This window comes from Phytophthora cinnamomi, assembly GCF_018691715.1.
Source record: "Phytophthora cinnamomi strain GKB4 chromosome Unknown Contig38, whole genome shotgun sequence".
NCBI classification, from domain to species: domain Eukaryota; phylum Oomycota; class Peronosporomycetes; order Peronosporales; family Peronosporaceae; genus Phytophthora; species Phytophthora cinnamomi.
The window spans coordinates 1612701-1636049 of NW_027150971.1; the positions used below are offsets into that span (position 1 = coordinate 1612701).

Genomic DNA, 23349 nt, shown 5'->3' on the forward strand with positions numbered 1-23349 from the left:
CTACCATTCAGTTTTGTACCCATACGTGTTACCGAGAGTGTTCATGCAATTGTCCAATTTCCGTCAGACTTTTCGATTCCCAACTGCAATGGGGTGTCCGAAAGGTGTCAGAATCACTGCTGATTCACTTCAAATTCACCACAACCAGTGCGTAAACGTACAGTTTTAAAAATTAATGCCCTAAAATTGACAAGTATCACCCGGCGTGGAGCTCATCCTGAGCAAAATGAAGAGTGAAAAATGAACCGAAAACGCTGTGCTTATCTCTTTATATAGACCTCCTCCCCGAGTGAGACGGTGAAGGCTCAACGGACTCAACTTAGAAACACGCAACCATTTCTAATTTGCGCTACCCGAGATATGGTTTATTTCTAATTTCGTAGCGAACTTAACTTCTTACTACAGAGCCGGACTTAAAGACCAGTCCACTTAGATGCTGCAACTGCTCGCCATGTGTTAGCACATCTAAGTGCTCTTTCACTTAGATAAGGTAATTCCTCGTAGTGGAAGCTTCGTTTTGAACAGGACAAAATGAAAAGTGATATTGTAACTTGAAGTCCGTACTCGTTGTTGAATGTAATTGTTAGTTGACGGGTCGCCCCGTAAACTGTACCTTCCAGCCGTCCCGTAAGTCGTCCCGTAATACGAATCGTAAATTAACTAGCTGTAGGTACACTCTTCTCTCCCTTGAAGACCTTGAGTTGCACGTTGAAAGGATGTCTGACAAACATATGATGGTGTTATCGCCATCGATCGGGAGTCCCCCACTCAAAGTTCGGTCGTTTACTAAGGCCCTGGTTTCTCCGTCCGTGTCTGGGTCTCGGAATAAATTAAACGATTCTGATTGGCTGGCTGTTTATCCCCAGACAAGCCATTAATTCCCACGTGGGAATTGTTTGAGGATTTTATTCCGAGATGCAGACAATCGTGTGGTTGCCATGGAAGACAAAGGCAACGACGCTGCAGCGCTTGTGGCACGTACTCGGTGGACCCGGGAGGAGCGCGCTTCGTCTCAGCCGGAGCTTCTTCGCGGGCGGAATCTCCTCCGTCGCCAGCGGCACTCACAGTGGCGGGCTGTGCAGGGGGTGGGGAGGCCAACAGGCGGAGCGCCTCATCCGGCGCGGGCAACTACAGCATCTCCATGACACTTGTTTGCATGTCGATATAGTGGATATTTCCAATTGAGAGGCGTCCTCCCTTCAGGCTAGAAAACGATTTTGACAGGGTATGTGTAGCAGCAACACAATCCCCAGCTCCAGACAGCGTTGGGGAATTGCAATTTCGTTTATTCCGAGACCCAGACCCAGACTCCTCATAGTAAGTAAGCAAAATTGATGGAATGCGCTACCCACGCACTGATGAGCTCAATGCATCAATCAATTGCAATTGAAACGGTCTTTAGTGCACGACGGTATTTAATCAGAAAGATTGTGTCGTGATAATCGGCCGCTTTGCTACTCTCCCTTCGTGCAAGTACAGTAGTAACAGAAAGACAGAATCAGCTTGTTGCAACCTCAACGAACTCACGTCAGTATTGCTATGTGCGCCTCGGCGAAGCATTTTGTACGTGTGCGCACTTATCAATGCCTCGAGTAATCATTTGGCCTACGGGAGTAAAGTACTATGGGAAACATGTAGTAGTATTTAGCAAGCAAACTGCGCTGATCCCGCTCTCAACTTGCAACCTGCTCGGCAGGAATCTCTGACGCTTTGCACCTACGACGCTTTCTCCATCAGGTGGATCGGCTTGAGGATGGAGATCTTGTTCGTCTCCACAATGTAGCCGTTCATGACCATCTCGTCTAGGATAAAGTGCGCCTTCTCCAGGTTGAACATGATCTGCAACGACAACCAACACACCGCCTCCGCTCAGCACAAAACCCCCGCAGCAACAGCGACATCAAAAAACACCCCCACTTACGTCAAGCTCGCACTGCACCACCACAAGAAAAAGAGACAAGAAAAATCAAGCACAGCAGCACAACAACAACACACCGTCTTCAGTGCACCACACCAGCAACAATTCACTCCGCTCGCCAGCAGCCGCAACGCACCACGCTCTCGAAGTACTTGTCCATGGTCTCCACCAGCGCGTGGATGAACTCCAGGATGCCCAGCTCGTTCTCCGAGTCGTCGTCCTTGACGCCCACGATGAAGAAGAGCGACGCGTACCGCCTGTAGATGACCTTGTAGCCGCGGTACTCCACGAACGAGCACTGGCAACAGCAGCGAATTGTCAGCCAGGCCGCCTACAGGGGGGAAGGAGCAGAGGGGGAGCCAGGCAGGCCGCACCTGCGTCTCGTTGCGGCCCAGACACTTGCGGATGATCTCGGCCTCCAGCGCCACGCGCTCCTGGATGGACAGGAAGTCGTAGTACTGCGCCAGACGCGTCTGGCCCTGCTTGTTCACCATCAGCACGAACTTGATCATGGCTGCCAGGGGGGAGGAGAACGTCTCTGTCTCCTTCTCCTACTGGAGCTGCTCGATGCGACGCTATTCCACTGGCAACGTGGCCCAAAAATGCAAGATGTCGTGACGTGGCGCACACCACGTATCGACTCTGACGGGTTTCCATGTGTACCACATAATGATCGGTACATACCGGTAGTTGAAGTTGGTAGCGGCGCTTTGGTCGGGCGAGATGATCTTCGAGGCGCTGCAGCAGGTCTTGGGCGAGTTCTTCGTGGACGTGCAGGAGCGCAACGTGTCCTTCTACGCCGGGGACCTGTTCGAGGCCAGCCACTTCAAGCTCAGCGACGTCTTCCTCAAGACCGCCGTGCGTGCAGCGTAGTCGTAGTGACAGCACTAGAGCTCTAAAGATCAATTCACTGGTTCGTTGTCGCAGCTCATCAATGCGCTGCAGCTGCCGTTCGAGCTGTCAGCCGGCTACGTGGGCGACGTCAAGGTCGAGGGCCTCGTGGGGGCCGTGGCCGGGTGGCCCCTGGAGGTCGGCGTCAGTGACGTCTGCCTCGTGCTGAGGTCGCACAAAGTGCAGTGGGACAACGAGCTACTCGTCCGCTACGCCAAAGAGCTCACCGTCGCCATCATGCAGTGCTTCAGAGCGCCGTCCGAGACCAGAAAGGGGCGGAACTCCCTCTTTTCCCCGACGAAATGGGTCTGGGTACGAGCGAGTGGGTTTAGAATGGAGTGTGGAGCGGTTGTGTTCACAATTGACTCGGCTTTGCTATTGCTGTAGAATCGGATCCAAGCGGTGAGGTCGGAGATGATCATTCAGTTGGAACGCATTCACATTCGAGTGGAGGTAAGCGAGATTTGTTGCGCGAAGCTGGTTGAAAGAGTGACCGTTCTGGTTTTGCCGGGGTGTGCAGAGTCCGCGAAGCGACAGTGAAAAACTTGTGGCCTACGGACTTTACATACCGGTGCGTACAGCCGTGTTACCGCTGTATTCGTATAAGAAGATACTAAATGCTCGTTGATATATAGTTGATTCGTTTTGCTCCGCGGGAGTTGGAGGAGCAGATTCTGCACCGACGCCAGCAGCCTGGCGTGACATACCCTAAAGCATCCGACGGTGTCGTGTCGAAGCTACTTACGATCGAAAACGTCTCGTTTTACACTGATCTTGATGCGCAGGCATTTTGGATTTTGTCCTCCGAAACAGAAGCATCTCCTGATTTGGTGGATCATCCTGTTGCGTCTGCTCTACTCTGCTCTCCTGAAGCTGACACCGTACCCCGCCAATTTACTCATGAAGATGCGCTAAAACGTTTCAAAGAGTGTGTGCTACAGCCGTTTGCGCGTGATCAGCGGCGTGAATTGGTTTATGCGCGCGCTATCTGGATTAAGTTGGACTTGGTACCAGCGGAACAGAGCGCCGGTGACACTGGAAGCTTAGCCAAGCCCGTACTTGCCGCAGTGGATATCGCTACCGAGGCAATCGACTTAAACATTGATTTTGACCAGATCGCCGTCATACTGGAAGAGCTTGAGCATGTGGTCGATTACTTCAACCGCTTTCGCACGTGGAAATGGCGTCCTTCTTGCATTGATCGAGAGCATCACACTCCTCCAAGTGTCTTGGTTCTGGCCAATGCTCTTTTTCCTGTGCCACCTAATGGTGAGGACGATCGCGCTACAATGATTTTCTCTGTTGAGAAGCAACGAAAGTCTAGGCAATGGTTTCGTGCAATGTGGAGGTACGCTTTTCGATGTATCCTAGCGCAGCAACAGCGATCGCGAAACGAGTCAGAGGAGAGGGACCCTACTCAGTCTGTTGATCCGAGATGCTGGTGGCGCTATAATGAACTTGATGACAAGGAGCTCCAAGAAATACGCCGTAAACGCTACATCCACCTGTACGCGCGGAGCTTGAGCCCAGCTGCCATGGAAATTGCTTTGTATGGTCGAGGAAAGGCTCTTTTGGGGTTAAGCTCTCAACAAGGTCAGCAAAAATATAGCTCTGCCAAAGTTGGTAAAGGCCTCTCCCCGCCATCATCTCCACGACGACGTCCTCTACCCGAGTTTGATCCACTTACCCAAGAAGAGCAATGGGAACTCTCCGACTTCGTTGCAACAATGACGGTGTACGAACAACGTGTATGTCGAGCTTTGACTGAGAACGAGCTCCGTGCCGATTTTACAGCTGCTCCTCCTTCACCAACGCGAAGAATTTCGTCAGCAATGGAGTTTTCGATAGCCCCCACTGATTCGGGCTCGGATCATCCGTCGCGTCACAATCGAAGTGTTTCGGTTGACGCATTGCCATCTCCACCGGCACCTCAATCAGCAGCTTTGCCATCTGAGTTCACCGCTGCTGGGGAGCGGAGGCATTTTGTACGAGGTTCGACAATCGGTCCCGCCGAACTAGCCATTCGACCAGCATCTCCACCCTTGTCACGTCCTCATGCTGCTTCGACCGGTGATCTTCCAAGCCCAACCAAGCATGAAAATGCTATGAATTTGGAACCACTTCGCGCATGGATTTACAAGCAGCGGAAGCTAGGTCTTCACACAACATCTTGGTTTGAAAAGCAGTTCTTTCCGGCTAGAATTCTCAATCCATCCAAGGTTATTCCGTTACTCAACTGGCAAATAGGTTCCGTGACCTTGCGGTTGTCCGAGGGCAATTCGGATCAAGCACACAAGACGAAGCACGGTATAGGAATTGAGATCGGTGTCGACAGCTGCTCTGGCGCAATGCTGCTTACTAGAACCCCCTTCTTGCGAATTCTTGTGGAGGTGCGCGTGGGGCTGTTTCATGTTACTCTGGTTCGTCGCCAATATGTCCACAACAACTCTAGCTATGTTGACTTGAAAAATGGTATCTCGGAGTACAAATGGATTTCAGGGGACTACATCCATCTACCGGAAGACGGGTTCTTCTACGTCGGTCTAAAGTATTCCGCTCAAGAGGTGGCGGCAAAGCCAACTGGAAGGGTGCAGTTCGTGGGGAACCTCGAGGAGGAAGTGGGGCTGAAAGGGCGAATGTGCGTTGGGCCGATCAAGATCGACTGCAATGAAGCGGCGATGCGCTTAGCAATGGGTCAGGCTATCGCGGACGAACTGCGGGCGTCAAGTAAGCTTTATTTCCATCTGATTGTCATTAGGCGAGTTTGAGGTGCTTACATTTTCTGCGTTACTGGTGTGTTTTAAGCAGACATGGATGTATCGAATTCGACTCATTTTTCTGTCCTGCAAGACGCTTACCACAGCTTCATCAGCCTGATCGCTCATCTGCCCAAAAGAAAAGGCGTGCGGAAAGGTTATGCTAAGAATTCCAGTCCACATGCCACTGAGAGATTCAATACTTCCAATGCAGAAGCAGAAGCACAGGACACGTTTTCGACAGCAGACCATATGAAGCTTGAGAGAAGTGCTAAACGGACCCGAATGCTCCACGCATTATTACTCCGTTCGTCGATGGTCGAAGTAGAAGTTGGAACGCTGGAGCTTAACCTGTCGGCGTATACCAGTCACATTGAAAAAGCGCTCCGAACTCAAGCCATGGAGGTGCCCAAATCACCAGAAACTCGAGAAGAAGTGAACGTGACGCTACCCACGACGACATATCGACTGCACAACCGTCCGTCAGTAAACGAATGCATCGTGGATGTCGCGGGTGCCCGCGTCGTCTATCGATCCACCAAGCAAGGCCGAGCAGCAGTTATTCGCCACCTAGCCCAGCTCTTCAAGCTGTAAGTATCGAATACCCTACTAGGATATGTGGTCACGTTGAAATGGCCAGGTAAATGCCTTCCTTCTCTTTTTCTTCTTTCTTCGGCGAATGCCACAGAGTTTCATGCCCTCGGTTCTTGAGTCTTTCTTCTCCTGCTGTCCTATTTCGCTCAACGCGCGTCTTCAACGTCACTCGAGATAAACTTCTCCGCATGAGCTCTTCCTCACGAGGTGTCTGTAACGTATCGTTTGACGTTGAGGAGTTCCAGATTACATCTTGCTTGCTTGAGCTGTGCTTATTCACGATCGCTGGAGTGCTTCTTGAGGAATATAGCTTTTGCTCGCTTGCATCTCTGATGTTGCTCATGGGATCGCTGCTTGGAAGTACACCATTTAGTAAGGAGCTCGATGCTTGATTGCTTGAAATCGCGGGTTGAGTACGATTGCCCTGTTCTGTAACACCTGTAGTAGCGGGCAATTGGTTGAACGCGCTACTACGTGACGGACTCGGAGACGGCTTCGTCCTTAATCGTGATGCCAGTAGAGGTGGGCAGTATTTGTTGCTTGTCGGATTCAAGGCGATCAACATGTCATTCATGGAGGTGGTGTTAGCATTCACACCACCACCAGGGAACCTAAACTTTTCTTGAAATCGTCGATCGTTCAGAAGAGGATCAACCACAACGCGTTGATACCGGGATTTGCGTTCCAACAGCTCCACAAAGCAATCTCCACCTTGATCTTCGTCTTCGGATAGAGTGGCTGGATCATACAACAGTTGAACTAATGGTGAGGTGCAAACACGACAACACTAGATCTACGAGCATTTCCTTACCCTCGTTTTGGAGTGGCACTCGACCCATCTGAACATTAAGTATTTGGTTAGGAGAAGCGCTCGAATGAGAAAGTGTGGCAGGCTGCACTCGATCTCGCTCTGAGACCAGCTTGGGCGAGATTGATCCTCCATTCTTGAATATCTCGTCCAGCGTTGATTTGCGTCGGATCCTCGGTCGACGACTACGCTGCTCTGTGCGTATTTGCTTCTGACGATAGTTGCGTCCAATTTTACTCATCGTGTCTTGAAAGAAAATAACGTAGTCATTTAGCCTATCAGTTGCTGTCATCTATGGAAAAATCGCTTGAAGTTAGTGTATGCGTTCACGTTCCTCACTGCTGTAACACCGTACCAGATGCGCAAGAATAAAAAGGAGGCGGAAAAATTCGCTTTTGCCTAGTGGTGGCTCTTTGGAACTCCATTTCGTCCAACTGGATCGCATGATCATGGACACCGAATTCTTGTGGATCGCTTCCGTTTTCGCCTCCACAAGTACGAAGGCCAGATCGTAATATACGTTGCGCAGCTAGAAGTCACGATTTCCAAAAACCATCAGTACGCCTCAATCTCTTGCACAGCAAAAGCGTATGGTAGCCTTACCGTATCCTGGTCGATAACGTGCTTATCGCGGGCGTAGAGCCTCCACCACTTCTCAAGGCATTTCTCAATCGACGGAAGCTGAACCATGAAATTAATGTCCAACACGGTGTCGTCCAAAAAGCGTAGCAAGTCTTCAACATTCACCGAGCGAGCAAACGGGCTTTTGACGTAGTTCGCGTTTGCTTCGAGTTCCGCCTGCGTGATTGCATCAGCGCGCTTTGCATGAATTCGTTTCCAGTCGTCAACAGCGCGCAACGAACTCACGAAAAATGGCATCGTTTCCCGCATCGGAAACACGAACTTTTGTAGGACTGGCATGGTGGTGACACAATACGTTCGTTAAGCCTTGACCACCACAACGCGAAAAGCAACCAGACAAAGGCTATCTGTCGTCGACCCAAAGGTTCGCTGCATGAAGCAGTGGTGCGAAGTCTGCGTCTATTTACAGCCGGCGGGCCAGAGTCGAGGGTCACCGTCTCTAAATCACAATTTAAGTCAAAAGCTATTAGCTCAGCTTCCAAATGCTGGAGGCCCAGCTCCCCTTCCAGCACGTTGCCGAGGATCTCGAGGATTAGCATTTCCACGTCCCGCTACACCATTCACTGGACGAGCAAAAGCCGGGGGAGGGTTACTGTATGGTACCCCTTGTGGCGCTTGCATTGGCGGCGGTCGAAAAGCTGGAGCGACAGGACCGCGGGGATTGTAATACCCCGGCGGTGGCTGTAACGGTCCGTTTTGTACCGGAGGTCTACCACGTTGCACCGCCATATTCATCTGAGGGGATTGGCCATACCCGCCCGGACCTTGAGTTGCGTATTGCGGGCCAGGTCCCTGCGGGAATTGTTGCTGCGGTGCAAGCTGCTGGGGTGCGAATTGCTGTGGTGCAAACTGCTGCATTGGCATTCCTCGACCCCTCCCTCGATTGCCACGGCGTTGGTTGCCGCGTCGCGAGCCACGCCCTCCGTCGTTCCCTCGTCCCTTGCCTCTCCAACCGTTACCTGCCGGTCCAAACTGTGGCTGAGAATCAGGAGGCACCTGCTGGTTCATATTATACTGGGAAGGTTGGTGTTGTTGGGGTCCTTGACGTTGATGGTGGGGATTTCTTGACGCTGCAGAATGGCTCCTTGATGTTTCAGACGGTCGTTCCATCGGCTTGAGTGTGAGCAGGTTGCACTGCGGGCTTTCGACATGCACAATACAGTGCTTATTGTAAACGTGGTCCAACAGGGCCGACCACGGTTTCGAGGAGCGCAGTGTGTTCTCCTTTCCGATCACATAGCATGCAAACTTAGCTCGAGTCAGTGCCACATTCATGCGGCGAATATCGTTCAGGAAACCAACACCAGCTTTTGGATCAGCTCGGACGGTAGATACTGCTCATGAAAAGGCAGACACATTGTTAGAAACTTCAAAATTCGTACAAATCAGCAGTCGACGTACGAATGATAATGTCCTTTTCGCGTCCTTGAAAACCGTCGACAGTATTAATCTCAACCTCTTGATCGTATCGATCGCCCAGCGCCCGACGAAAGCGATTCCGTAGCTCTTCCATTTGCTGGCTGTACGGGGTAATCATACCAACCTTTCCGGCGATCGCGTCCGGAGGACACGAATTCTTCAGCGTGAGATACAAATTCACAGCTAACTCCGCTTCACCAACGTTCATGCGCGACACAGATTTGGTTGCCTTTTCACGACTGCTGAGCAGGTTCCAGAACACCAGCGGCAAGAACGCAGACCCTAAACTGTGGTACGGCTTCACATACGCGTCACCCTTGACATTCTCTCCATCTTGAAGCTTGCCGTCATAAAAGTAGTTTCTTGGAAAATCTGATATCATGGGATGGCTTCAAAACCACGAAGTCAATGAAGCACAAAATTCACGTTAGCCCCTGTCGGCACACAATTGTTAACACGGAGTTATCCTTACCTTCGGTATTGCGTTCGCAGCATGTGCACGGGGTGCTCACAGGTTTCCAGTCGCTCGAATAAGCTCCGCTCGTACAATGATTGGCCACTATTACGAGAAAAGACAGTAGCTGAAAGTTGTTGCGGGTCGCCGACAAGCACGCACTGTTTGCTTCCAAATCTAGTTTCCAATTGCACATCATCAGTGGTGGACATTAGCAACCTCTCAAGTAAAATATGAGTTGGAATAGCACGTACTTCATCGGAATAATGGTGGAGAGTTCAACAGCTTGTGCAGCTTCATCCACGACCAACACGTCATATCGAGCGCTCGCATCCAGCGCAGCAACACCTGCACTGCTTAGTGTTGTGAACACGATGTGTGCTGTGTCCAGGAACGAAACCTCCAATGATTGCCGAGTGGCTTGCGACTGTTTTCCCCGCGTCTCGCTCACGGCTTTACGAGCAAATTCGTACCGCTGCAACTCCAGTTTGACCTAACAATGTTAGAAGATCAAAAATAAGCGTTAGTAGATCACGGAATAAAAGGAAGCAATTATCTATCGTACCTCCGAGAGCTTTTCTAGGCAGCCGTTTATCCGTTGAGCCATAGCAACATAGGGGGGATACCGTGAGTAGTCGATGGGGCCCCAATCTTTCGTTTCCCGTGTTGCGTCAGTGGCTGCTAGCGGGGGCAAACGGGGTGACTGAGGCATCATAATGGTCGGGGACGACGGGCGGTGCTGATCATCAGGAAACTCGTTCGGCGGGGGTGATAGTGGGGGCGGTGGGGGCGGCGGTGATAGCGGTGGAGGCGGTGGGGGTGGAGAAGACGGGAATGAACCATGGGGCGAGTTGACCACAATGCCACCGTCGTGGTTCGGTACCAAGGACAGGTTCTGAACCTGAGTATGAACCGTAACACTCGGTGCTTGGACTGGCAGTGGTTCGTCTTGCTCAGGCGTATCGTTGCCTTCACTATCATCAACTTGAATAGGGTCGTTTATGGATCCGATCTGCCCTCCAGCGGTAGGTGGCATGTCTGTTGGCGCCTGAGATACAACAGGAAACGGATCGTCCTGTTCCTCCTGATCTCCGGGTTTGTTCGCATTACCTCCCACCGGAAGCGGCTCGTCTTCTTCAGAATTGCTGCCATCATCCAAGAACGCGTTCAAAGCCTTTCCGCTAGCTTCTGCATTGAACGTTTCCTGCTGTTCGTCCCAAGCCGGGGGTGGGGCTCCGAAAGAAGCAGGGAATTCTTCATCTTCCTCCTCCTCTTCCTCGGGCATATCGGTAACGTCCTCTCCGCTTTCAAATGCACCAACACCGGGATTGTACTCAACGTTTGTATGTCCCGGTGACGGGACCTCGCCCGGAAACCCAAGTGCAGGAGGAGATGGAGGTGGGGGCGGGGAGTCAGGGTACGCTGGCTGTGGTGGTGGCGGCGGTGGGGAAGGCGACGACGGTGTATGGTCATTGGGAGATGCCGGAGGCAGGTCAAGAGGCGGAGGAGGGGGAGGGGAACGTGGAGACTCAACTGCGACAGGTGCTGGGGGTGCAACTTGGTTCTGCTGTGCAGCAGCTTGGGCAAGTTCCTCTAGAGCCTTGGCGGGATCTTGTTCAATCCAAACAACAATACTCCTCAATTGATCTCTCAGAATTACAGAGTCGCGCTCAACCTGTAACGTTGTTACGACAATTGAATGAGTTTAATAAAAAAAATCTCGCAGAAAAAACAAAACCAATGTGAGGAATGTACGTACCACCATTAGTTCGTGCCGCAAGCGGCCAATATGCCCCTCAAGAACATCCAACGGCTGGCTGCAGATTTGGTCGACTTGATTTTCCAGACCAACGCTTTGAACATTTGCACTCTGAAAAAAGTTATCACAGTAAGTTTGTGTTGCATATTTGTCAGCTGCACGAACAGTAAACGTACCAGTCCTCTCCCAACTCGAACAATTTTGGGAAAGTATCTCCGCCCTTCTCCGTCACAAAACCCTTCTTCGATCACCTTACTCACAATATTATCGACGGCTGCATTGGAGGGAGCCGTAACCAAGATATGGGGCTTTTCATTTCCAACTTGCGCCCACGCTTTGGCTGTCTCGCTATCCGGTCGACGCGCCACATCCAGGACGGCATTGTAATACCGATTGTATTCGCGTAAGTGCAACGAATTCAGCAATCCTTTGAGTGTGGTAGTCTTGCCTGTACCCGGGGGGCCCTTGATAAGAGTAAACCCTTCTGATGTTGCCGCAGCTGTGATAGCTTCTCTCTGCGAGTCGTTGAAAGTTCTCGAAAGCCACTGGACATACTTCAGACCAAGAGAATCAAGCTGCATCGTCCCCTGCCTGTGCTCGCCGGACAGAAGCAAAGGCATTAATCCGTAATGGCTGCAGTCACAGAGCGCACGAAATTCGCGAACACTCGTGACGAGATTGTTGAGTTTAAAGAGATAGGTATTCTCCTCTTTCTCCAACGCTCCCCATCCGGACCTCAAAATTGTCATAGTTAACCCCTCTTTCGACGCTCGCTGAGTAGCCACGATCGCTAAGTAGCCTGCTGGGTGCGTATCTGTCGCAGCTTCGTCGTTGGCGTCAACTTTTACTCCTTTAGATGAAGCCAGTGCCTTGCGAAAGTAATCTGGATCTGGTGAAATAAGCACTAAATCGTTCATGAACAACTCCGATAGGTTTTCCCAGCCACCCTTGCGCCGCATGCCAGGGGCATTCTGTTTCTTCGGGTCAACGCGAATCTTGCAGCTTTTCGAAATGAACGTCGCTCCGAACCCTTTCACCGTTACTGGCACCGGGCTGGGATGATCTGTCGTCACGGCGTTGATCGTCTGCGCTTGCACTTCTTCCAGCGCCAGCGGCTTCCACACCGAGAAATAATGTTCATACGAGCGGAACTTGCTCGGCACCTTTTCCACCGCCTCCATCTCCACCTCGCCCTCCTCTGAGCCGTCATTAACCGTGCTGTACGAGTGGCTGCTTTGCGTCTCCCGCCTCAATGCCTCGTAGAACTTCCACTCCAGAATCTCATCGAAAAAGTTGTCCAACGTGTGGTTCGACGGCACGCCGCTGTACGAGACCGTGGTCTGCTGCGCTCTCCGCTCGGTGCTCACTTGCATATTGGCGCGCTTCTGCTGCTTGACCGGTCGTCGGTGTGCGTCGGGCGTCTCGTCCTTCACCTTCACAGCATGTGCCACGCTCGCTCCGTTCCACTTCGGCTCCGTCTTCACGGCCGCCGCAGCTGCAACGCGCCTAACCGCCGCCGCGGCCGACTGGTTCATCTTCATGGGCGGCGGCGTGGGCAGCATCTTGGTGGAGCGCTTGAGCTTCTTGGTCTTGGTCTTGGCGCGCGGCGGCGCCTTCTTCTTCTTCTCCTCCTGCTCGGAGCTGTCACTGTCAATGACCTTGCGCTTGTTGCCTCTGGCTCTGGCGCGGCGCCTGGCCATTTCCTCCTCGGAGGAGGCCGAGTCCGAGAGCTCGGCGTCCTCGTCACTGGCCGAGGGCTCCTCCTCCTCGTCTCCGTCGGGCTTCCACTCGTCCTCCGACTCGTCTGCGCCCTACGCACGGCCAGGCATCAAGTGAACAGGCAAAGGGCCGGTCAGATCTCCATCTACAGCGTTGCAATTGAGCCGCTGGGGGCTTAAAACTACCGGGCCTGAGGGCCTTTGTGGGGGCGAAAGAGGACGGACCTGGCGCACGCGCTGCGCGTGCTGCGCGATCAGTTTGGACATCCGCGGGGCGCGAGCGCCCGACGCGGCTTCCAGGCGCGAGGAGCGCCGCATCTTGGCCGCGATTGATACAGAATTACGCAAGCAAAAAGGCTACAGACTAGGCGCAGTCGGCTGAGTCTCGAGCGATTGCGCGCCTCTCAGAGCGCCGCTGGGCACCGGACCGCCGGCAGATTAAGGGCACGGATCTCCTCTGTCCGGCCACGTGCTTTGAGCAGGCGCGGGCGGGCTGCTCTTCTTCTTGGACGGCGCGGCGGCGGGGCAAATGAGCAAGTGAGCGTCGGGGCGCTGGCCTGGTCGGCTTTTGCGTTGGGTGAAGCAACGCGGGAGGTCGCGCGAAGGTACCCGAAAAACCGACGACCTTCGTGCGACATGAACGGACCGCAAAATCGATATGGCTTCAACTTGGATCATACAAATTTCTACATAGTTGCTCGGCTGACGAACTTGAACTGCCTGCCTCAGCGGGACTGTCTCCGGACGCTGATCGCCAGCCCGTTGCCGTTCACGTTGTTGTTGCAGACCTCCACGCCGTTGCCGTTCGCGAATGCCATGCGCCCGTTCATCTTCTGGCTGATCTGCTCCTGCTTGATCGAGCGGAGGTAGTTGGGCGACTTGAGGAACTTGTTCGGCGTGCGTGCACCCGTGACCCACGGATGGGCCAGCGCCTGCTCTGCCGTGAATCGGTCGCTCGAGTCCACCTCTGAACAATTGCATCGCACAAGTGAGTTTCAGCTGATACTTTCGAGGAGGCAAGTGAGAGCGTACCAAGCAAATGTCGGAGTAGATCCTTTGCGCTCTCGGACAGACCACTTGCCCAGCGCGGGAAGCGTAGACCGAACTTTGCCTACACGAACAACGGATCGGTAAGCAATCGTCGACGGTGATTCCGTCCGCATAGGCCCGGCAAAGTAGCGTACCCGAGCTGCCTTCTCGTTGGCGATCTTGCCGCCATCATCGTCGAAAGGCAGGCAGCCGCAAAGCAGGACGTAGACGATGATACCTAGCGCCCACATGTCCACGGACATGGAGTATGCCTCGCGCTGCAGCATCTCGGGGGCGAGGTAGCCTCTTGTTCCCAGGAATGAAGCCGTCTTGTCGTCTGCGTCGAGCAACTTGGCCAGCCCGAAATCGATAATCTTCACGTCTGCTCCACGTGACTTGCTTGTCAGCATGATGTTTTCTAGTAGCAGCACGAGGCCAAGAATTGACGTTAGCTAGCTACTCACTCCCAGCACATAATTCAACAGCAACACAACCGTACCTGGCTTGAGATCTCGGTGAATGATTCCGCGTGCGTGCAAGTAGGCAACGGCCGACGTAATCTGACGCACGATCGTGCTGGCTTCGACCTCGGACAGCGTTCCCCTGTCGACGACGTAGTCGAACAACTCGCCTCCGCTCATATACTCCGTCACCTGCGCAGCAAAACCAGATCCGCCCTCAGTAAGCACAACAGCAGCCTGGCAAAATGCTCTTCCCCGTCGACGCACCATGCAGATCTTGGACTGGGACAAGAACACGTCTGCAATGTGAATGATGTTCGGGTGCTTCAACGACTGCAGGACTTGGATCTCAACCTGAACGAGCAAAACCCACAAGCAAACCGGCGTCAATAACACGAAAACAACGAAAGCACGACCGCTAGTGTCTCCATCCGTGCGACTCGCCTGGAACTGCTCCATCAGCACATTATGCTCTCGCTCGACGGCGCGCCGATCGATAATCTTGCAGGCGTGCACGACTCCACTGCGTCGCTCTCTGCACTTGTACACGACCGACGTGCCTCCGTGCCCTACAACGCAACCCTCGTCAGAGACCGCCTTTACACAGCTCTCACCCACCGCCAGGCGCACCGATCTCGTCCAGCATCTCGTACTTGGACTCCATCTTCCCGCTGCTGTAGGCCGGGCCCTGCAACTTGATCAACTGCCGGCACAAACAACCAGAGTCAGCGACACACAGAAGAACCCTCCATCTACTTGGGCGCCTCCTCTCCCACCTGCGGCGCCGACGCCGGCCGCGACGTGACGGCGTGCACGTCGTGGACGTGCTTGAAGCCGTTGGACCGCCGCTTACCGGGCAGCAGCAGGCTCTCCTCTCGGCCCTTGGCCCCGCAGCACCAGGACTGTGCAGCGCCCATGAACTCGCTCGACCGCTCGCTCAATACACTGCAGCGCCAACCGAATCGCACGTCGCAACAGCTTCGCAGATTCCGTTATGGGCCTGGCGACTGATCTGCCAAGAGATCCCCTTGAAGCGCGGCCGCAATTGATCGCGCCATTTGCTGTACATTCGCGCTACATTTTTCGAACGACGGGCCTGTCCTTAACGCGGATCTTTCCCTGTGTCCTCAACTCGAGGACCTCAAGGACAGCAATGGTCTCCGCTGCTGAAGCCGCTAGTGAGGCAAGTCGCTTAGGCTCTGCGGGCATATCGCCTTGTCACCGCCATTGTCGGTTAGCGAGCAGCGGTGGTTGATGAGCAGTCGGCGTCAGCGGCGCTGGCTGCGACGGGGCTGTGGCAGTGGTTGGCCTGGCCTGCAATCAGCAGCTTTCCTGCCCTCGCGTCAGGGGAGGGACGAGCAGCGCGCGTAGCGAGGACGAGACACCGCAGTTCCCTCAGCAGAGCTTCACGTGTTCATTATTACGCGCTCATTTAGTCCTCACGCGTCACTGCACGTCGTAGTGTATCGCTATTGGGATCGAATCTGGTGATTCAAGTGCAGTACATGCACGAGGAGAGATCTTGTGGACAGCTTTGCTTCGATGCGCGTTTGGCCAAACGCTCGCTGCAGAAACGCTGAGCGAGGTGCTTCGCCGACGGCGGCTTCGAGCTCAGCAGTATCCATACCAACTTGGCTGACAGAACTCAGCGTGCACCAAGCCAGTCCGCACTTCGTGCGCTCACTGCCGCCTCCCGAAAGTTGAAGTCATGCAGGAGTGATGGTCCTTCAACATCAACCACACATGGCTACACCCGTTGTCCCACGCAACCGTTCGCAGCGTTCACGTACACACGACCGACGGCGAACTCGAGCCATGGCCGACGACGTCGAGGCGCTCAAGCGCGAGCTGGAGGCGCTGAAGCTGCAGCTCGAGCAGGAGCGCAAGAAGAACGCCGCTGCCGCGTCCCCAGCTACCGGAGCTGACAGCCCACAGCAACAGCAGCAGCACAAGCCCGAGAAGGTGGCGTCGAGCGCCAAGTCAAAGCGACGAGGGGGCGACGCAAAGGCTGCAGCTGCCCCGAAGCAGCAGTGCGTCTACGTGCAGCACGCCGCGGTAGGAGCCCGGCGCGGCAAGTGGTGGCTCCGCGACCGACAGGTGCTTTCGCGCGCTGCGGCGGAGGAAGGCGAGACGCTGAAGGTTCGTGAGACTTGGGTCTGGAGCGGCCGGACGGTTGTCCTGGACAAAATCGTTCGACTCGATGAGCAAGAGCAGGAAGAGCAAGAGCAGGAGCCGGGACAGTTGGAGCAGGCCAAACCAGAAGCGAAGCAGCCTGATGATGCCGACATCGCGAGCGTGGTGACCGCTGAAGTCGCCGTAGCCCCTCCGAGCGAAACCAGCCCGCAGCAGCAATCCGATGCAGCAGAAAAAAGCGAGGCAGTAAGCAGTCCCGGAGAGGATGCGGGTGCACCTGCTGAGAACGCAGTGCAGGAGGAGGCAGCGCCGCCGGCGACACCAGCGAAGGCGGCCGACGAGGTGCGAGAGGGCTCCGTTCCAGCGGCAGAATCGCCGCCGATGGCAGTAGCGGAGGACACTAGCCACGCCATGTAACCTCTGGAAGCTGCAGGATAGCTTCAGTGCCGTAGAGAGAGCGTTCCGCAAACCGTGGACTTGATTCAAATCATGATACAAGCAGCGCTGCGACCACTGGAAATGTAAACAAAATGTGCCTTAGCGGCGGTTGATGACTGTCTCGGCGTGATGACTGCTTGGTCCATCTCGGTTGCAGCTTCAAGCGTCCTCCGCCTGTCAGGCGCTCAAGACAACAAGATAAATCACTCTGGCTTCGCTCGATAGCTCACTTTCAAACTCGCTCGCTTCCGGACAAGCCGCCTACAACCACCACCACGACAATGGAGCCCATGCGACGACCCGGCGACACCCCGACAGGCTACGAACGCGGCATCATCAAGGAGTCCGCGCTGCTATCGGTGCGTTCAGCTACACGTTGTCAGCTTTGCAGTGAACCATCTCACCTGTGTGCCTGCAGGAGCCCACCATCGACTCGACGCTGTTCGGACTGACGCTGCACTGGAACAACAAAAGCGTGCACGAGTTCGTGGCGGTGGCCAACTCAGAGCACCCCGTGGCTGCCAGTCTCCCTGTGTGGATGACGCAGCCGCGAGGCCTCCTCACCGAGCAAGGGTTCAAGCACGACGTCATGGCCTACCTGGCAATGTCGGCCGGAGGGCTGTCCCGAGACAACGACCTGGCGCCGAACACGCTGTTGCAGCACATGTGCATCACCAAGAGGTTCGGCCACATCGAGAAAGAGGAGTTCGTGCAGGCCTGCATGGCCATGCTCGACCCTGGCGCCTACCTCGCTGCCATTTTCGTGCGCTGCGAGTGCCCAGGGTTTTGGATCCAGCCGGCGTGCTTCGATCCCCCGCCCGCTCCATTGCGACCGGTGTTCTACTGAGCAGGGGGTTCGACTGAAGAGAGCTAGTTTGCTTCCAAGTCCATGTACATCACAAGTGTTCACATGAATTCTATTCCTCATTCGAGTTGTTCAATCGCTGTGAGGGGAGTGGGGTTTACCACTCTGACACCATGTAGTCCTTCAGAAATTGGCCGAAGAGAGGCTCGTCCGTGTGGCCCTCCTGGTACAGAGCGAAAATGGGGTCCAGCACACGCGCTGCGGCATCGATCTCGTCCAAGGGGGTCTGGAAATTGTGGGTGTCCGCAATGCGAACGGCCACGTCGCGAGGGTTCTCGTCGTTGATCCAGCCGGTGTCGACCGAGTTCATGTAGATGCCCTTGCGAGCGAGGTCTTCGGCGCACGTCCGCGTCATCATATTGGCTGCTGCCTTGGCCATGTTCGTGTGCGGGTGGTTCGGCGTCTTGGTGCGGTAAAACTTGCCTTCCATGGCGCTGACATTGATGATAAACCGACGAGGGTTTTTGCTCTGAGCACGGCGAGCAAATAGATATGTGAGAATCGACGGTAGGCATCGTCTTCACCAGCTGAGATGAAAAACGCTTACCTTCCCCAGGAGGGGGATGGCACGCTTGTTGAGGATGAACGGTGCCATCGTGTTGATCGCAAACACCTCCACGAGCTCTGTACACATCAGCACTCATCAACACTTACGATACAGTAAGAAAGCAGAGCACATGAACATACCCATCGTCTCGATCTGGTTGATCTTCTTGACCCACGAGTTCGAAGTGCGCAGGTCCACTTGCTGCTGGTTGTTATCGACCTGGTCCTTGGGGAACAAGGCTGCTGTTTCCTCGGAATGCTGGTCCTCGGCGACAAGAGGCATTTGCGAGAGGTGCACCGATGCAGGTGCGGACGCAGTAGCAGTGGAGATCGCCGTCGAAGAGCCACTGTTCGCGCTAACGATGGCAGCGCCGTTGACTGACACATTACCACTCTCTACATTCGCAGCTGCAGGAGCGCTACCGAGAAGGTTCGCGTTGCCCCGGAGAATCTGGTTGACGCGAGCCATATCTTCCGGAACCGGCGCCACTTCGCACTCGATCAGGTGCTTGTAGTAGTGCACGGGGCGCCGAATCGTCTGCGTCGCGTTGTTAACCAAGATGTCCAAACTCCCAAAGGTTTCCTCGATGTGGTCCATGAACTTGTCGATCACACCCAGGTCACGGAAGTCCATGCCGTAAATCTGCAGCCTGTCCTTCCAGGCCTCAAAGTCCTTCTCCTTCGCGTACCGGAAGGCCGCGTCCTTCGGGAACCGCGTGGTGGCCACAACCGTGGCGCCGCTGCGCAGCAGCTTGAGCGTTATCTCGTAGCCGATCTTCACTCTCGCCCCCGTGACGACGGCAATGTGTCCGCGCAGGTCCGCGTTCTGCAGCCGCTTCTTGTAGTTGAGCTCGGCACACGACGGGCACATGCGATCGTAGAAGTGGTGCAGCTTGCGGAACTTGACCTTGCACGTGTAGCACGCGCGGTGGTAGTGCAGCTGCTCGGTCTCCTCTGCGTCCTCCTCCTCTTTTTTCGCCTCCTCTCCGCTCTCTTTGAGCAGCATGGGCTCGTCCGCGGCCGCGACGCCGTCCGGGACGTTGGCCAGCAGCGGGTTCTGCTGCTGCAGCACCGCCAGTCGCGCCAGCCGCTCGGCGCGCAGCTTGGTGTTGTTCACGTACTGCTGGTCCAGCGCCTTCTGGCGCGCGCGCTCCACCTTCTTGGCGCGCTTGCGCTCCTGCCGCGAGTTGTCGCTGGCCGCCGAGTTGCCGTGGAAGAACTTGGCGCGCAGGTCCGAGATGAGCGGCACCAGCGCCGTTCTCAGCGGCTTGAAGCGCGGCGAGGATTGGAAAAGCTGGTGGGCCTCCTCGCCGTGCAGCTTCTGCAGCGTGGCGACGCACGCCGACAGCTCGGCGTCCGACACGCCCGTGGCGTCGGCGCCGTCGCTCATCATCCAGCGATTTCGTTCCGGAATGGCTACACTAATGGCGGTTGTGTGCGCCACACCGATACAGATGTGCCACACGGATTTTTTCCCCTTGAGGAATTAAACTACATGTACCGAATTCCTCGGTGAGGTGGGGGGAAATGACAAATGCTGGCACTATCCCAGAAATGTTTCCAAATTCTGCCCCAAATGACAAATGCTGTCACTCAAAACTTTTCTGGCACTCAGAGCTGTAACAGATTATCCACGGTACTGCGCGCTTGGCAACAACAGCAACAGAAGCAACAAAAACACAGCGAAGTGTGTGCCGGTGAGCACCAAAGTGGCCGCCGACAAGTTGCTGAGCCTGCTGCGCGTGCTGCTGGTGCACCCGGAGCTTCACTGCGCGGGGCTCGTGCGCCTGACGCAGCTGACGTTCCAGGGCCTGAAGCGCTCTAAGCGCTGGGACGCGCTGCTCACCGTGTCCACGCAGCTGCTGGACGCCGTGCCGTGTACGTCAGGGTGCTGCTCACGAACACGCGCAGGCGCGTGCTGCGCTTGTACGTGGTGGTGGGTTCCAGCACTCGGCCGCGCCGTACGAGCGCAACGTACCGAAGCTCGACAAGCTGGCTGAGCTCTTCAGCGGAACAAGCAGCTCGTACACCCGCTGCTGGTGGTGTTGAAGATCTCCGACCAGAGATCTGGGGGCACCGGGCAGTTGCGACCAGCTATGTGTACCCACTTTGCAGGCACTCACGCGGAATCATCGAACGGCTGGGTCGACTTGAGGAGTCGCAAGCCAAGCTAGAGAAGACGCTGGAGGGAGATCGGGCCAAGCGCGAGAGCAAGGTGGACCCGATCCTGACTCCCCCCATGGACACGAGTTTGTTCGCATCAAGCCTTGGTCGAGGTGCACGCATGCACATTGACCAACTCGGCGGATCGCCGCGCACGCCAATCACGAGATCGCCAGTGAGGCTGCCGCCGGCAAAACTCTCTGAACTGCAGCGGCTCTATGCTGCAGCGCAGGCGCAGGCTCAGCAGCCACCTCCGCCGGCACCACAGCACCAAGCTGCAGCAGCGCAGCCTGGAGTCGGACAGCAGGCAATTCGCTATCCTGATGCTCAACAGATGAAGCTGGCCATTCGCGCGTTGAATGGCAAGGAGCTGTACGTCGGTTTGGGGTCGGGCTTCTTAGAGTGGGGCAGACGCTTTGAGAGGCAGATGACACTTGCCCAGTCCACCTGCGGGTTCCTGTGGCCAGAGGATGTGAAGGTCGACTTGCTAGGGAACTACCTGTCAGGTACAGCAGAGCGATACTACAACAAGCAGGTCGAGGCCTGGTGGTCGCAAATGCCAGCGTTGCAGTACGAGATGGGGAGGATGTTGGAGACTAACAAAACGAACATCACGCCTACTCAAGCGATGAAGCTGTTCACGGCGCCTAAGGACCCCAAGCACACGTGACCAGAACATTATATGTACCTCGTAGCGATTTCAGAAGCATGCGGGGGTGGTGCGGACTACTTGGTCCCGAACAACATCGTGCAGTAAGCGTCTGCGGACCTGCGCTCTGTGTTGATGGCCAAGGTGGATGAGACCGGGACGGACTACCTGCAGCAGTCAGAGGAGCTCGCGCACTTCGCGCAGTCGTGGGAGCTGGAGACCAAGAACAAGAACCTCGGAAAGGAGATGGTCGGCGCGGTTGGTGAGCTCCGTCGCACGGAAACGCGACGCTGTCACGAGTACGGTCAGGTCGGCCACTTGCGGGTTGCGTGCCCAGGCACCCAAGAGGGAGGCGCGGCGGACATCACGTTGGCTGTGAACGAGGTCAACATGGCCGCGGAGAAGGTCTGGATCCTGGACAGCGGCTCCAGCCGTCATCTGGTCAACGATGCGTCGTGGCTCGAGGACGTGGAGCCATACGTGGACACGTGCGTGCAGCCAAACGGAGATGCACTGAACATTACCAAGAAGGGTACCCTCACGTTAAAGGTTACGGCGTGCGGGAAGCAGCAGACTATGAAGCTGGCTGATATGTACTACGCCGAGAACGTGGTGCACAATCTCATTTCCTACGGCACACTGGACCGGAAGGGCTTCGCGCTGACAGAGAGGGGCGGCCGTCGTGTTGTAGCCGGCAGAAACGGCGGGCGTGTGGTTTTCGATGTCGACCTGCAGCGATGAATGCTCGTTGTGCACGCGAGTGTCGTGACGAGGCGCGGGCACGTCATAGGTGATCGTGGCGGTTTTGGATAAGGAGGTTATGAAGCCGGCCGACGTGTCAGGTGATGTCCAGAGAGGCACGCTGCTGTAGTTCCACCGGAGATTGGGGCACTTGAACTACGACGCTGTTAAGAGGCTCACACGAGACCCGAGCTCGGGTATCGAGCTCACGGACTGTCGGCGCGTGAACTGCGTGACCTGTGCGCAGGGCAAGCAGACGAAGAACGACAGACCGAAGAAGGACACGGGCAGCAACTCGCCCATCGACCGTGTTGGAGGAGTGATATGCTCGAACTTGAAAGGGCCGATGGCTCCGTGCGACTGATTGAACAACAGGTATATGATCAACTTCGTGGATCACTATCGCAACTACTGCAGAGTGTTTTTAGCGCGCACGAAGGACACTGCCACGAAGCAGTTCGAGCACTTCTTAGTGTTCTTTGAGAAGCAGTTTAATTGTCGGGTTCATGTCCTACGTACGGACTCAGGAGGAGAGTACCAGAACGTAGACCTGATCTGCAAGAAGACGGGGGTAGCGAGACAGCGCAGCGAGGCACGCAACCAGTCGAGCAACGGAAAGGCTGAGCGTATGCACAGAACCATTATGAACATGGCGCGGTGTATGATGTTTCCCTGCGGGCTGCCGGTCAACAGTTGGAGGCACGCGGTGCAGTACGCCGCGTACATACTCAATAGGGCGCCGACTAACTCGAACCCTGGGCGTGCGTCTCCGATCAAGCTCCTGACGAAGCAGACGCCACCGCTGGGCGAGATCGTGGTGTTCGGGTCACCTTGCATGGTGTACAGGGATCCAGTGAGGAAGAACTTCGCCCAAAGGGCGCAGCAGGGCATGATCGTGGGGATCGGCGATGAGACGAAGGGGTACCGAGTGTACCTCCCGAAGGACAAGGTGGTGGTGACCACACAACACGTTAGAAACACCGAGACGCTCGACAAGGCGCAGAACGAGAACGTGCAGAGATTGTACCTCCAGGACGACGAGGGTGGGGCCGAAGAAGAGACTGCAGGAGACGCAGCCGTGGCCGCAAGCAGCTCGAAGAAGAGGTCCAGGCAGAGGAAGCGGAAGGGCTACACGCAAGAGCGCCATGTGACGCGCTCAGTAGCTCGACAAACTGAGGAGAAGACGGCCGAGGCCACCCAGCAGGAGGAGTCGAGCAACAACGTAGTGAACAGCGTGACTGAGATGGATCCGAAGAACTATGGGGAGGCTATGCGTAGTCGCCTCAAGGCTCGGTGGTTGGAAGCCATACACGACGAGCTGAGGCGCTAGATGAGAATGGAGTGTGGACGGTTGTGCGGAGGCCT

The 23349-nt window shown here is 55.3% G+C and overlaps 9 protein-coding genes across 9 annotated transcripts; 5 read left to right on the plus strand and 4 right to left on the minus strand.

The window, feature by feature from the left end:
- Positions 1-1716: 1716 nt before the first annotated feature.
- IUM83_03407 (AP-4 complex subunit sigma) lies at positions 1717-2430 on the minus strand (the record flags this gene model as incomplete). Its single annotated transcript, XM_067927407.1, has 4 exons — positions 1717-1839; positions 1922-1933; positions 2055-2216; positions 2293-2430. The coding sequence occupies 4 exons, from the start codon at positions 2428-2430 to the stop codon at positions 1717-1719; spliced, it is 435 nt and encodes a 144-aa protein (XP_067791828.1).
- A 211-nt stretch (positions 2431-2641) lies between these two features.
- On the plus strand, positions 2642-3724 carry IUM83_03408 (Vacuolar protein sorting-associated protein 13A N-terminal domain; the record flags this gene model as incomplete). Its single annotated transcript, XM_067927408.1, has 6 exons — positions 2642-2776; positions 2846-3121; positions 3197-3262; positions 3330-3380; positions 3445-3564; positions 3623-3724. The coding sequence occupies 6 exons, from the start codon at positions 2642-2644 to the stop codon at positions 3722-3724; spliced, it is 750 nt and encodes a 249-aa protein (XP_067791976.1).
- A 1433-nt stretch (positions 3725-5157) lies between these two features.
- Positions 5158-6159, plus strand: IUM83_03409 (Vacuolar protein sorting-associated protein 13A N-terminal domain; the record flags this gene model as incomplete). Its single annotated transcript, XM_067927409.1, has 2 exons — positions 5158-5536; positions 5618-6159. The coding sequence occupies 2 exons, from the start codon at positions 5158-5160 to the stop codon at positions 6157-6159; spliced, it is 921 nt and encodes a 306-aa protein (XP_067791655.1).
- A 28-nt stretch (positions 6160-6187) lies between these two features.
- Positions 6188-13277, minus strand: IUM83_03410 (uncharacterized protein; the record flags this gene model as incomplete). The annotated part of the gene is made up of 14 exons (XM_067927410.1): positions 6188-6296; positions 6831-6897; positions 6971-7259; positions 7323-7496; positions 7571-7881; positions 8770-8943; positions 9011-9417; positions 9501-9659; positions 9737-9975; positions 10048-11157; positions 11242-11352; positions 11418-11874; positions 11977-13052; positions 13185-13277. The coding sequence occupies 14 exons, from the start codon at positions 13275-13277 to the stop codon at positions 6188-6190; spliced, it is 4776 nt and encodes a 1591-aa protein (XP_067791858.1).
- Positions 13278-13684: 407 nt separating this feature from the next.
- Positions 13685-15366, minus strand: IUM83_03411 (CAMK/CAMK1 protein kinase; the record flags this gene model as incomplete). The annotated part of the gene is made up of 8 exons (XM_067927411.1): positions 13685-13926; positions 13992-14070; positions 14144-14406; positions 14488-14641; positions 14717-14803; positions 14894-15018; positions 15080-15152; positions 15226-15366. 8 exons carry the CDS (start codon positions 15364-15366, stop codon positions 13685-13687), a joined length of 1164 nt encoding a protein of 387 aa, XP_067791690.1.
- An 898-nt stretch (positions 15367-16264) lies between these two features.
- IUM83_03412 (uncharacterized protein) lies at positions 16265-16999 on the plus strand (the record flags this gene model as incomplete). Its single annotated transcript, XM_067927412.1, has 1 exon — positions 16265-16999. One exon carries the CDS (start codon positions 16265-16267, stop codon positions 16997-16999), a length of 735 nt encoding a protein of 244 aa, XP_067791967.1.
- A 302-nt stretch (positions 17000-17301) lies between these two features.
- IUM83_03413 (ATP-binding Cassette (ABC) Superfamily) lies at positions 17302-17867 on the plus strand (the record flags this gene model as incomplete). The annotated part of the gene is made up of 2 exons (XM_067927413.1): positions 17302-17379; positions 17439-17867. The coding sequence occupies 2 exons, from the start codon at positions 17302-17304 to the stop codon at positions 17865-17867; spliced, it is 507 nt and encodes a 168-aa protein (XP_067791791.1).
- A 115-nt stretch (positions 17868-17982) lies between these two features.
- IUM83_03414 (uncharacterized protein) lies at positions 17983-19824 on the minus strand (the record flags this gene model as incomplete). Its single annotated transcript, XM_067927414.1, has 3 exons — positions 17983-18354; positions 18433-18509; positions 18573-19824. The coding sequence occupies 3 exons, from the start codon at positions 19822-19824 to the stop codon at positions 17983-17985; spliced, it is 1701 nt and encodes a 566-aa protein (XP_067791689.1).
- Positions 19825-20155: 331 nt separating this feature from the next.
- Positions 20156-20480, plus strand: IUM83_03415 (putative ubiquitin-specific protease; the record flags this gene model as incomplete). Its single annotated transcript, XM_067927415.1, has 2 exons — positions 20156-20302; positions 20379-20480. 2 exons carry the CDS (start codon positions 20156-20158, stop codon positions 20478-20480), a joined length of 249 nt encoding a protein of 82 aa, XP_067791709.1.
- Positions 20481-23349: the final 2869 nt, after the last annotated feature.